At 37.8% G+C, this 13,824-nt stretch overlaps 1 protein-coding gene across 4 annotated transcripts in view; it reads right to left on the bottom strand.

The window, feature by feature from the left end:
- Nucleotides 1-611, bottom strand: part of LOC127660904 (potassium voltage-gated channel subfamily H member 5-like) — a 69,018-nt gene extending 68,407 nt beyond the window's left edge. For all 4 annotated transcript variants that reach the window (XM_052151377.1, XM_052151379.1, XM_052151378.1 and 1 more), the window contains exon 1: nt 436-611. In XM_052151377.1, coding sequence (XP_052007337.1) covers nt 436-508 — 73 coding nt within the window. In that variant the 5' untranslated portion in view covers nt 509-611. The remainder of the gene's footprint in view (nt 1-435) is intronic.
- Between the last annotated feature and the right edge of the window lie 13,213 nt (nt 612-13,824).

Here is a 13,824-nt window from a genome sequence, read left to right as displayed (position 1 = left end):
GTGCGTTTTCCCAAATGTAAGAGATTTTAACATTGACATTAAGGAATAAAGTTTTTTAAACTCATATATTAAGGAGGGCATTCATTTGTCTCAAAAGCACCACAATAACTCATTAATGAACTAACACTAGCCTAGAGAATAAACTGCATCTTTTTTTTTTTTTTTTTTTTAAATAAAGATAATAAATGGCCATAAAAAAGGGGGAAAAATGTATCTATAAATGCATTAACACTTTCCATTACAGTGTCCATGTTAAACATATTGTAGGCTAATTTACATAATTACAAACAATAACTGCGTAATTGTAAGCATGCCGCGTCATAACATAACAAAAAAATCCTTATTGTTCATTTGTTTAAAAGTAATCTACTTCTGTTAATGTGAGCACTGTGGTGTAGACATTTATACTTTAGAAAACATAAGCGCCTTTCTCACCACTCGAGCGTCTCACGATATTCTCCAGAAAAGTGTTTTGCGGTGCCACCAGCCCTCTCTTTCCCCCGGGCATCGTGCGGCTCTGAATGTCGCGCTTCTCTCGTCAGGCGGGCACTCTCTGCGCGTGGAGTCTCTGCCGGTTGAACGGGGAGGCTCATGGTAACGTCGCGTGCTGGCTGCCCGTGAGCTTCTGCGTGCCACCCGCGCGCGCTCCGAGCGCAAAGCGACAATTCGTGGGCACGGGGAGCTCCCCGCACATGCGCAAAGGCACAGACGTGCCCAGTGGGCACTTGGGATCTCCAATGCGCAAGAGCGCACACCAACTTCGCCACGCAGAAAAGAATAAGCTTTATGCTTTAAAATGCTCAATACTTCGTAATACTTGTTATCTTTGCCAATAATCCACTTTACGAGTGTATCATGCTAAAAAAATTTTTTAAATACAAGCATAAAAAAGACTTTTCCTTTTAGCCTGTCCACTAACCAGCTAGTTATATTTAATGTATATGGTGCTGCCAGCTCGTGTTTTCCCTTTCATTTTCCATTAAGCTTTAATAACTGAAGGCTCTTGCTGCATCTGAAAGCTAATACAGCTGACTTGGTGAGTGAGTTAATGGCTTAACCAACAACATTATTGTATGATTTTTTTGTTTGTTGGAAACAGGTCTCAGAACAATATAATAGGCACCTTGAATTAAAATATTTTCAATGCAATTTATTTGTATAGCACTTTTCACTTTTTTTGTTAAAATCTTTAAAAATAATGCCTTTAAAAAAAAAAATAGTGAGTAAGCCAAAATCCACAGTGGCAAGGAAAAATCTTTAAGGGGACGTTCAGACACTAAAGATGCATTTTTATCAGTTAAAGTTCTTTTTTAGCTGACACAACACGGTGGGTGTGCTATGCCTTGGGAAGGCAGGCCTACCAGGGTGTGATCTTTGGGGGAGCATCTTAAGCTTTAGGAAGTGCAATAGGTTCAATAGGTGGTCCCCCTTGATAATTTCGCCATCCGACTGGGAGGCACATGGAAAAACTAGGGGGCCAATGCCCCTAACTTCCCTTTAGATCCGTGATAAGATGCGTTATGAACTGAGGTGCTATCAAGAGCTTAATAAGTACACTGGCAGCCAAAAGTTTAGAATATTGTACAGATTTTGCTCTTATGAAAGAAATTTTTACTTTTATTTACCAAAGTGGCATTCAACTGATCACAATGTATAGTCAGGACAATTACGTGAACAATTATAATTTGAATTTTTTTCATAATTTCTTAAAATACTTCAAAGAGTTCTCATCAAAAAATCCTCCATGTACAGCAATGACATCTTTGCAGATCCTTGGCATTCCAGCTGTTAGTTTGTCCAGAGACTCAGGTGACATTTCACCCCACGCTTCCTGTAGCACTTGCCATAGTCTTGGTGGGCAATTCTCATGCACCTTACAGTCTAGCTGATCCCACAAATGCTCATTGCGGTTAAGATCCATAACGCACTTTTCCAATGATCTGTTTTCCAATGTATGTGTTTCTTTTTGTTTTTCTGTTTCAAAAGTGGCTTTTTCTTAGCAATTCTTCCCATAAGGCCTGCACCCATGAGTCTTAATTGTAACAACTGTTGTACATGAAACTGGTGTTGAGCAGGTAGAATTCAATGAAGCTGTCAGCGGAGGACATGTGAGGCATCTGTTTCTCAAACTAGAGACTCTTTTTTTTATTTATTTTTTATTTGCCAGGACAATGCATATTAACAACAGTACGCCTGTAACATGCCTGAGTTAGCCAAAGGCAAATTTTCATCTGTAGTCCTGTTTGCCAGTTGTACAATGGCACCCTAAAGGAAATATATTTTTTAAAGTTTTTAAGTATATATAAGTACAGCTGTGTTTGTCTGCTACAGCGTAGCTGCAGTAGACAATAATTATGAAAATGTAAAATCTCATTAAAAAAATTACATTCTGAAAAACAACATAGTTATACGCACAAGCAGTAGCAGCAAATAGTATGCACTGTCAGTGCAACTGGTTAAAACATTTGTTAGATGCATATAAAGATAATTTTCAACATCATTGGCATGGTCATACAAATAATAAACAAGGAAAGATTCATGACTAACATGTACTTATCCTCTTGTTTAGTTGTACATCTGGCCTTCAACATCTCTTTATGTCCTTGTTAGAACCAGTTGCCCTTTGTCTTTGAAGACTGTAGTGTATACCTTTGTATGAAATCTTCATTGTAGCATTGTATAGCCTTCATTCCTCAAAACACTGATTGACTGATGAGTTTCTAGAGAAAGCTGTTTCATATTTGACATTTATGACCTACTATTGACCTTAAGACATGCCAGTCTATTGCACACTGTATCAACTCAAAAACAAACACAGACAATGTTAAGCTTAATTTAATAAATCAAATAGCTTTCAACTGTGTTTGAGATAATGGCAAGTGGTTTTCTAGTAACAAATTAGCAATTTAGCATGATTACTCAAGGATAAGGTGTTGGAGTGATGGCTGGAAATGAGGCGTGTCTAGATTTGATCCAAAATGACTTTTTTCATATAGTGATGGTGCAGTTTTTTATAAAAGTAATGTTCTGACCAATGGTGAATTCTCAGGGCCAGAAAGCCTTCTCTGCTGCCCTAACATGCCAAATAAATACATATTTTTCATTCTCAATCACATTTTTGCCTATTTATTTTTAATCGCTTTCCACTCTTACTGAATCTACAAACAAATAGAGAAAAACAAAAACTTTATCCAGTCAGGATTTATTTCTAGATGCTTACAAACAAAGTGTGACAACTGTTTCGCATGCTCAAATCAGAAGCACCATGTGAGTCTGAGTTCCACCCTGTCAGGCCTTCAGAATGTTTTCAGAATCCCTCAACAGTGCAAATGAATGGGCAACTAGAGTCAGATTGTCAGATTCATCAGCCAATCATATTGATTTATTTGTTCTTGGTGGGTGTTATCTTTAGGATATGTCCCGGTCAAGGCCTTCTAGCTGGCCTTGAGTGACGCAATCACGCTTTTAGTGATGAACTTTATTCAAGAAAGAAAAGTGTAAGATCGAGCTGTCTGATGAGTCGGCTGAAAAGTACTGTGTTCCATTCAACTCAGAAATTTGGATTGTACAACTTCCTACTAGGAAAAGTGCTGTGGAATACATCTTTAAGTCAGAATTACAACTTGTAGGCTCATGCAGAAATTCTCAACTCGAGCCAAGATGCAGGTGCATGATATCACACAAACATGTCGACATGCAGGGAGATATACAAAGTGAGAAACGTTCACTTTATTAAGTAATATCGATATATGGGTTTGTTTCCGCATGACATGATATTAAAGCTTGTTTAACAAAAGCCTGCAGAAACAGGTGTATAAAACATTCTAATCTCTTTTGAAAATCGTACACCTGAAGAACAAATGCTAGTGCTGCAGCATTGTTTATCAGTTGGGTTGCTAGGAGACATCTCTAATGAGAGTCAAACCCCTGCTAAGCTAACGGGAGCATTTTGCTTCCTTAAATGTCCTCATCTGAATATCGTGGAATGGAATGCATTAATGGTCGGAGATATCAGGTAGGAATATCTCACATCAAACTTGGATGGAACACAGCATAACCGTGTACCCCAATGAAATTAAATTTATTGCAAGCAACATTAAAATAGCAAATATAATTCAATTTTTTTCCAGGTATTATAGACCTCCTTGGAAGTTTCATATGAAAAATTATGATTTTTGAAAGTCTGTCCGGAAACATTCATTTCACAAAACAGTCATGCTGCAGTTAAAATTAGGCTTGCTTGAGCATTAAGTGTTGTTTCCAGTTCTGGCTTTCGTGTGTGTATGTGTTTTTAAAATGTCAATTGGTATTATTAGTCAACTGCATCATAATGTATGATGCCCAAAGGCATAGGGTGTCTTATTAATTGTGAAACTGTGTTTTGTTAATGGCATGTGTCACACTGAAGGCCTAGACTTTAAATGCACAGCCCGAAACTGGTTCTGATGACACTTTGGTGAATAAAAGTACCAATTTCCAGCCAAATCTGTACATTATTCCAAATTCTTGGCTGCCAGTGTATGTATTTTTTAATTGAAATGGAACCTAGCAGGTTACAAGGTAACCAATTGTTTTTTTAAGTAATTTATAAAAAAAAAATGTATGGTTTGAGAAGAATCGGAACAGGACGACACACTGATATTAAGAACTCAGACAGAAGTCTGGTCAGAGGAGGTCACAGTACAGTTTTAGAGTTTGATGTTGCACAATCCACATTTTGGCACTGCAGGGGTATAACAGCAGTAACTAGGCTAATTACTGTTTTTAACTATTAAAAATGTCCAGGTCAATTACCAAACTACATGATGTCGTGGCCACATTCAGTGTCTACCCTAAAATACCCTTCTTTTGACAGATGAATAAGTGTGTGTGTGTGTGTGTGTGTGTGTGTGTGGGCTGATATGGTTATGTAAGTAAAAACCCAGCATGTTAGTAGGTTGAATCATATCTAGGTCATTTTTCACCCCAAAATAAAAAATTTGCATAAAGAAAATATTTGTGCATTGTGACATTGTTTCCATCACAATTAAGCACACCCTGCTCATTTCTCATTACCATAATGTATCTAGATGTTTCACTCTGGAGCTTGTTTTCAATTCTTATTATTCTCAATGATGACTCTAATTGGAATCTCTGAAATCATCTTGCTGAAACACAATTTTTTTTTTTAAATCAGTACAAATTAAAGGCTGTACAATTATTTTTTTGTACTAAAAAGTAGGCTCCAGAACTCTCAGAGATGTCAAACATTCAAACACTTGCTCATCAGTTGCTTGCGTGCTCCATCTTTGCAGTTAGAACAACACAAGATACATATAGTACAGAAATGTATAACAGAGAGATGGAAATAAAACACCTCAGCAACAGGGATGGAAAACAGGGAGTAAATGAGAGCAGCAAACCACAATAAACAGAAATCTAGTTATTCGGGATTTAAAGGAATCCCAAACTCATTTCTGTTGACCTAATCTTATTATTACAGCTCAGATGGTTCTTTAATGAGCAACAGAATTTGGATTTGACTGCACAAACTTGAAGTGACCGATATATTCTTAGATGTTTAATAATTCAAGATTCGCTGTAAATCTCACAGACACAAAACACAGCAGGAGTCGTGACCTCACTCTACCTCCAGAGATGGATACATACTGTGCGATCGCTGTCTGTACTGATTTTAATTAAAAAAAACATTCATTTATTTACACAGTCTTATACACACACCCCACTGTATTCCAACCTTTTCTTAAACTCTCATATACCATCTCAATCTTGCACACACTGAGCCCGGCATGTTTCCATTTCTTTGCATTGATTGTGACTGTTAATTAGGCAGTGAGCTCATCTATGTCTCCCTCCCTCTCTCTTTTTCTGCAATGCCCATATATAGCAACATAGTATATAGCAACAGTTCCTCCAAATAAGAATCTTTTTGAATGTCACAAAAAATATCCTGTCGAAAGTCAATAGCCTCAGAATCTAAAAGTGGAGAGGTTTCCCTGAGCAAATGTGATGGGGTCAGAGAAAGGAATGATAACTTCACAGACATCATTGATTTTCTTTGCCGTTACACCATTAGAGGCCTCTTTTGCTCTGCCAAACGTCACTTAGAGGACAGGGTGACAGTAATAGCCTTTCCATTAGGTGAGCTAGACAAATTTAAAGTCAACATGAAATGGCTTAAGCAACTTATTTTATTTCAGTAATGTGACGTATTTCTAAATGAAGGATGTATAAAAATGCAGGGCAGGACTTGGAATTTATTGAAAATGTGTAGCTCAGCGAGTAAAGATGCTGACTACCACCCCTGGAGTCACAAGTTTGAATCCAGGGCTTGCTAAGAGACTCCAGCCAGGTCTCCTGAGCAACCATATTGGCTCAGTTGCTAGGGAGGGTGGAGTCACATGGGGTAACCTCCTCATGGTCATTATAATGTGGTTTTCGCTCTCGGTGGGGCATGTGGTGAGTTGTGCGTGGATACTGCGGAGTATAGTGTGAAACAAGCATGTTTCAGAGCGATCAAGTTACACAGAAACTCAACTGATACCATTGCTCTTGCAGAACAAGGAAAAGTGTTACGAGTTCAGAAGAGTATACGAGTCGATACATGAAAAAATGTCATAGAAGTACCACAGAATGATGTGGTTGCTTCAGCAATTGCGTTCTTCACCCTACATTTGCTTTTTATGACAATATCGGTTAGGTTAAGGTTTAAAGGGATAGCTCACCCCAAAATGAAAATTCTCTCATCATTAACTCACTCTTCATGCCATCCCAGATGTGCATGACTTTCTGTCTTCTGCTGAACACAAACAAAGATTTTTAGAAGAATATTTCAGATCTGTTGGCCCATACAATGCAAGTGAATGGTGGCCAGACTTTTCAAGCTCCAAAAATCGCTAAAGCAGCATAAAAGTAATCCATACATCACCAGTGGTTACATCTATTTGTTTGCTATAAATATTCACTTTTACATTATGAAAATGTAAAAATGAAGTCCTTGTTCAGTCTGGCACTATAATATACAGTACATGGGGCCATCATTTTATGAGTGCGCAAAGTCTAAATTCAGATCCTACATTTGCAGTTTGGAGATTCCACCAGTAGGTGGTAATAAAGTTCATGTCCAAATACTGAAAATATAGTGGAACAAAAAATCAAGCCCATGGCAATCATTGTTGAAGCCGTTTTATGAAAAAAAATTTAAAAATGTAATTTGTGTTTAACTATCTTAAGGTCATGGTTTATTTATTATTTATTATTAACTGTCTTTATGATGTAATTTGTATTGGTATTTTTCCTCTTGTCGTAGAGTGATTTATTTGTCTCTGCATAACGGTCTGATGGAATATTTTGGAGAGGATAAAATATTTTGATTTGGTATGATTTTTTTGACCACATCATTATATTGATTATATTTTAGTTTCATCTGAAAGTGTCATTTGAAGACATTGCCTGCGAAGAACCTCAGAATTAAATTGAACTTGACTCATCCCATTAGCGCATTGCGCACATACTTTCTTCAAACCCACGGAAATACCTAAATGTTATGGCCATGCCCATTAAGCAAGTGCTCTTAAAAAAGGGCCCATTAAGACTTTTTCCACGATGAAAAGAAAAGAAAAGATTTTTAAGACTGACTGTTTGCATTGTGATGTAATCTTATCTGTTTATTCAGACTGAGCAGACATTACTGTATTTACAGTACATATTCATGCATATGCTGTGGTCAAAATCACTCTGCATACTGAATGTCACAAGGGCCTAGTTCACTATACATGGAAAAAATGTGCAAGAATCTGTGTATTTGGACACAGCTCAAGATAACATGCACACTCTGTCCCAGATCATTAAAAAAAAAAAAAATACTTGAGGTCTGATTATAATGAGACACATTCCAAAAAAAGCTGATATTAGTTGGATTTTACACCACATATGGATGTAGTTTGGATTGGGTTTGGAAAAATAGATTTTCTTGTGTTTTAATATTTGCCGCTCAGAATAAAAACAACTAAACAAATTTGATTTGGATATGTCTGAAAAAAGCATTAGTTTGGGTATCAGGCTGTCTCTATATTTAAGCGTATCATATATCAAAAGCAGTCTGTCCCAGAACTGGCATCACATGGCGTAAGTTGCTGTCGCTCAAAGGAATAGCCTTACTGAAACCAATAAGTTAAGACATCCTCCTACTAAGTTGTAACATTTGTTCCCTGAAGTCACAGCTATGTCCATTAATCTGTGTTTTAAAGACAGTCAGATCAAATATTCACCGTGCTGCTGCCTGCATGTCGAATGCAAAACCTCTTAATGTCTTTTGACTAATTACAGCTCTGCCCACATTCTCACTTCCACATCCATGTTTAAACACAAGAAGCTCCTTATTTACAAGCTCTCCTGCGAACACAGACTGCAGACATTCAGACTGTTACAAAAAAAAATAAAGTAATATTAATATTTGTTGGACAAAGCAATGATTTTATATTGTTGTACATTACCTTTAACATGTTTGCTGTTTCATGATTTGTTGTATTTTTAATAATTGTTTTGATGTTTAAATTTAGCTGAAAAGAATATAGTCTGTGGTTCCATTGTGACAAATTACTTCGCTACTGGGGCATTTTGTCACAAAAGGTATATTTGAGAAAGATTTATCAAAAATTACTCATAGTACCTACCAAAAGTGGTCCAAGGAAGGACAACTGGTGATCCGGCAACAGGGTCATGGGCGCCCAAGGCTCATTGATGCGAGTGGGGAGCAAAGGCTCGCCCATCTGGTCTGATACCACAGAAGAGCTACTGTAGCACAAATTGCTGAAAAACGTAATGCTGGTCATGATAGAAAGGTGTCAGAACACACAGTGCATCGCAGCTTGCTGTGTATGGGGCTGCATAGCCACAGACCGGTCAGAGTGCCCATGCTGACCCCTGTCAACCGTCGAAAGCCCCTGCAATGGGCACTTGAGCATCAGAAATGGACCATGGAGCAATGAATAAAGGTGGCCTGGTCTGATGAATCACGTTTTCTTTTCGATCATGTGGATGGCCGGGTCCGTGTGCGTCGTTTAACTGGGGAATAGATGGCATCAGAATGCACCATGGGAAGAAGACAGGCCAGCGGAGGTAGTGTGATGCTCTGGGCAATGTTCTGCTGGGAAATCTTGGGTCCTGGCATTCATATGGATGTTACTTTGACACAAACCACCTACTTAAATATTGTTGTAGACCATGCACACCCCTTCATGGCAATGGTATTCCCTTATGGCAGTGGCCTCTTTCAACAAGATAATGTGTCCTGCCACACTGCAAATATGGTTCAGGAATGGTTTGAGGAACATGATGATTGGCCTCCGAATTCCCCAGGTTTCAATCTGATTGAGCATCTATGGGATGTGCTGAACCATCAAGTCCAATCCACGGAGGCCCCACCTCGCAATTTACAGGACTTAAAGGATCTGCTGCTAATGTCTTGGTGCCACATACCACAGGATCTTCAGAGGTCTGGAGTCCATGTGGAGTCAGGTTTATCACATTTAGCCATGTGGTTTACTCCAAAGGCATAATCTGTTAAAAGGTTGCCATTTTATGAGAAATGTTCCAGAGCAACCATTCCTAGAACACCTTATAATTTCCAGTTTAGGGAAAGCCATAGTATCTACAAGCCATTGCGAAACAGTTGGTGGTTTAGTGAAACTAAAATAACAAATTGTGTGGAATTAAATTGAGTTCAAAGCTTGGGGACACCAAAAATGCAATAGCAGGGCACACATCTATATTGGCTTCAAGTATTTTGCACTGGGCAAAATGTTTTTTTAACTGAAATTACATAGGGAAGAATGACATCTATCGCAAATGTCATCAATGTGAGAGTATATTACAGAGAGCCGGGGCTTGGAATAATAAACTCAACATTTGAAACTGTACGGGCCCAAGTCTCATACAGTATGTATTCGCTCAATGACACCTTCCCACCAACCTTCCACAAAATGTACCTCGTCACCACTGGTCAAACTGTACGTTTGAATGTATGCAATCACAAATATGACATGAATGCATGCTCTCGCTCTCTCTCACTCTATATACACAGTATATATATAACGTTTCTGCATATCACAGCACCATTTTGTGGTCCGTTCTGCATAACGCGGCGGCACATTTTAGCTTATCGCGGCCCAATCGGCCCGTTTCACGGCCGACCCACCGGCCCGCATGGTCCTCCAGATGGCCAGTCCACCCCTGATCGCCCCCCAAAGTGCGTCGGCCCACCGGGAAAATGCCCGGTATTCCAGATTACCAGTCCAGCCCTGAAGGTGCAAGTGATTTAGAAGCACTCATTAGATCTGTGAAGCATAAAGGGTCAGCAAAAGGTGAAAGTTCATCAGGTAAATCAACGCACTACTTTTTGCGATCAGGTAAAATTGATATCACATTGCTTCCATGGCCATTCAAAATAATATTAATAGTAAATGAAGGTACAGTCATTATAGTTTAGTACATGAACCCCCTCACCCCCATTATCTAAAAAAAAAAAGCTGTCCTCTTTTTGGAAAAGCAGAATATGGTCACCCTAACATTGATGCCTTTTAACTGCTGTTGAATGCTTTGATATGTCAGATACATTTAGATCCGGCTCACTAAACATCCTCAGAAAAACATTAAGACTGTTTAAATATTCAGAGACGACTGGAGGGAGAGAAAAGAAGAAAAGAAAATAGAAGTGTGTGGAAGAAAGTGAGAGAGACTTCAATAGAATGCAAACAGAGCTTTTAAAAAAATCCCATCGACCTGATCTTGAGTTCATACCAACATATCAATAATACATCTAATATTAAGCCTATATAAACATGTCTAATCATCTGCTGTGATTCAGTTCTAATGTTTCAAATATAAAGCTGTAAAGGGAAGATGATGAAAGAATGTGTTATAAAAGCAAAAGCATAGACTCAAGTGCTGTCTCTATGACATGTCATATCTGCTTGGTCTCACCAACACAATTTTGCATGCTAGCATAAAGAAAAAGCTTCTGTCATTCCTTATGGCCATTCAAAGCTGAACACACATTTATGTTCTCTAATGCAGTGGATGTCAACTAGTGGGTCACAGATTGCTGATTTAGCATATATAAAAAAGCAACTAACCTTATCATTCTGAACAGGATAGCAACATATAAGAAAACAAAAGGTCATGCATCAAATCAAACTCTACTGTATTTTGCTGCATGTTAATCTATCACTTGGTGATATGGCTAATACTAATACAATATTTAGAAGAGTTTGTTCCCTGTGTTAGGCTGGTAAAACACCAGTTCTGCAGTTGTTTAAACATTGCAAAATTGTCACGCTAATAATTTTGCATATTGTTGAGCATATTCAGTTTGTATTGTAATATCATTGCACTTCATGTTTGATTTTCAGGACATTTTCAGCATTTTTGCACTTGACGTTGAATATCAAATCCAGTTAAGAACCACTGCTCTAATGGTCATTGAAGTTTATGTTAAGAAAGTCCTTCTCCAAGTGGACAATGGTTCTATTTTAGCAGTTCTTGAGAGATTCACAACACGTGTCACCGTCACCAGGAGGGTTATGTAAGTCTAATTAAGGGAAGATGAGCACAGGAGAGAGTAGGAGGACTGCCTTTGTGATTCAGCCAATAACGAGACAGATAATTAGGGACTGACTGCTGGACTTGCATTGAAAAGTTTCCAAGACTTGTCATGCAATGTTTCATTACGTTAATAAGAGTGTTATTTCCCTACATGACATCACAATGTTGTACATCATCTTTTCATTGAAGGTTATGTTTTGCCACTGATCACAGCAGAAAGCAAGCCATGAAAACATAGTGAAAAAATAAAAAGAAACAAAAAACCGACAGACAGAGACTAAGGGAGAACCACCTCAGTGAAAACAAAAAAAGAACAGGGGAAGAGACAGTCGATGTTGTATTTAATTTTAGGAACAGGAGTGGGTGGATATTGCAGTGTACTTCACCAAATTTCATTCAGAAACAAATTATTTTAAAATATATAAGAACCCCTGAAAGAGAAAAACCTAACAACCCTGAGAAAGACTAACATGAGACTTAAAAACCGTATTAGAAAAAGAGCTCTACAGACTTCTATTAACATGAATGACTTAAGAGTAACATCAGATTCATTCTTAAGGGTCACTAACCTGAAATGCTTATACTGTATCTGTTTATTAGAAGCACAATGTAAGGAACTGGGGTGTTTTTCAAATTAAGCAATAAAGTGAGGTCTTTAAATGTTGAACTATTCAAAAATACTACTTTCCAGAAACAAATATATGTTTAATATGCATCCAACTGGAGCAAATAGAAGCACTCTGTTGTCACACTTAACTATCGAAATGAGAACATATCTGTAACACACTGGCAGGCTGAAGACAGGGACAGATGGTGACGAAGTAGCTGAAGTGTGAATCTAAGTGAAGATTTATTTACCATACTGATATCCAAAACAAACAAACAAACAATCAAACAAATGACTAGACTTGACAGAACTGGATAAACTGGACAAGGAAACAGAGTTACAATCAACAACACTCGACGAGGGACTATAGCAAACAAGAGAGCTTAAATACACTGACAAGGGAACCACATGTCAAAGATAACCAATGACAAGAATAAACTAATAAGAAGACAAGGGTAAACAGGAACCGATATCAGAACTGATAACAAGTTAGCAAGACAATGAAATAAAGAGAACAAGACACATGAACATGAAGGAAACAGGATATCACATGACAAGATAAGAAGTACAACGAACTTCAAACTAAAAGTCTTAAATACACCTAGCGACTCTAGGGGACACTAGAAATGTCCCCATAAACCACATTAATAGCGTAATACCCTTATAATTACCAGTTTGTAACCCAAAAAAAAAAATATCCTCGTAAACCACTTAATCGCACCTGCACACACACACACACACACACACACAAACTTGTTTTTATATAATTGCGGGAACTCTCCATGGACTTCCATGCATTTTATGGATTTTATACAGATCTAACGATAATTTCTATTCCCTCACCATACCCCTAAACCCAACCTTCACAGAAACCTTTTTGCATTTTTACATTTTCAAAACAACATAATTTAGTATGTTTAATAAGCCATTTCCCTCATGCGGACTGCTGGCTGGGCCCCACAATGTTTGTTTGTTATGCGGTTCCAAGACTAACAAAAGGTGGCAAAATCAGCAAAATCCCAGTCACCTAAGGGACATATAGACATTGCCTGTTAGGACAACAAAATAAGCCAGACACTAAAATGTGCAGTGTCTGCTGTACATGTCTTGCCATGTCTCCATGACACATAAACTGTGGAAACTCTTAAACAATCATTGGGTTAAAACTTCTGAATGTACATTTAGAAAAACAGATCAGGGTAAAGAGATGAATTCAGCAATTTCACAATTCTGGATCAGAAGAAGATGTAAAGGACTGCCTGACATCATTGACCAGAATTTGCTCCAGTTACATCATCAAGAGCCTAATACAAAATGCACATACAACAGATTTTATCATATGTTAAATTAAGAAACTAATTGAGATTTATAAATGCAGAAAGTGATGTGGAAATGTTCTTATACAGTATGTATATTTATGTGCAAACGTTTTAGGCACTTGTGAAAAATATTGCATAAAGAGGCTTTCTTCATAAATAATGCCATGAATAGTTTTCATTAATCAATTTATGTCACATAAATTCCAGTAAACCTAAAAAGGTAAATCAGTATTTGGTGTGACCACATTTGCTGTTAAAACAGCACCAATTCATTTAGGTATACCTGGACACAGT

The sequence above is a fragment of the Xyrauchen texanus genome, chromosome 20 (genome assembly GCF_025860055.1).
Source record: "Xyrauchen texanus isolate HMW12.3.18 chromosome 20, RBS_HiC_50CHRs, whole genome shotgun sequence".
In the NCBI taxonomy this organism is placed as follows: domain Eukaryota; kingdom Metazoa; phylum Chordata; class Actinopteri; order Cypriniformes; family Catostomidae; genus Xyrauchen; species Xyrauchen texanus.
This window is presented reverse-complemented; position numbering and strand designations above follow the sequence as displayed.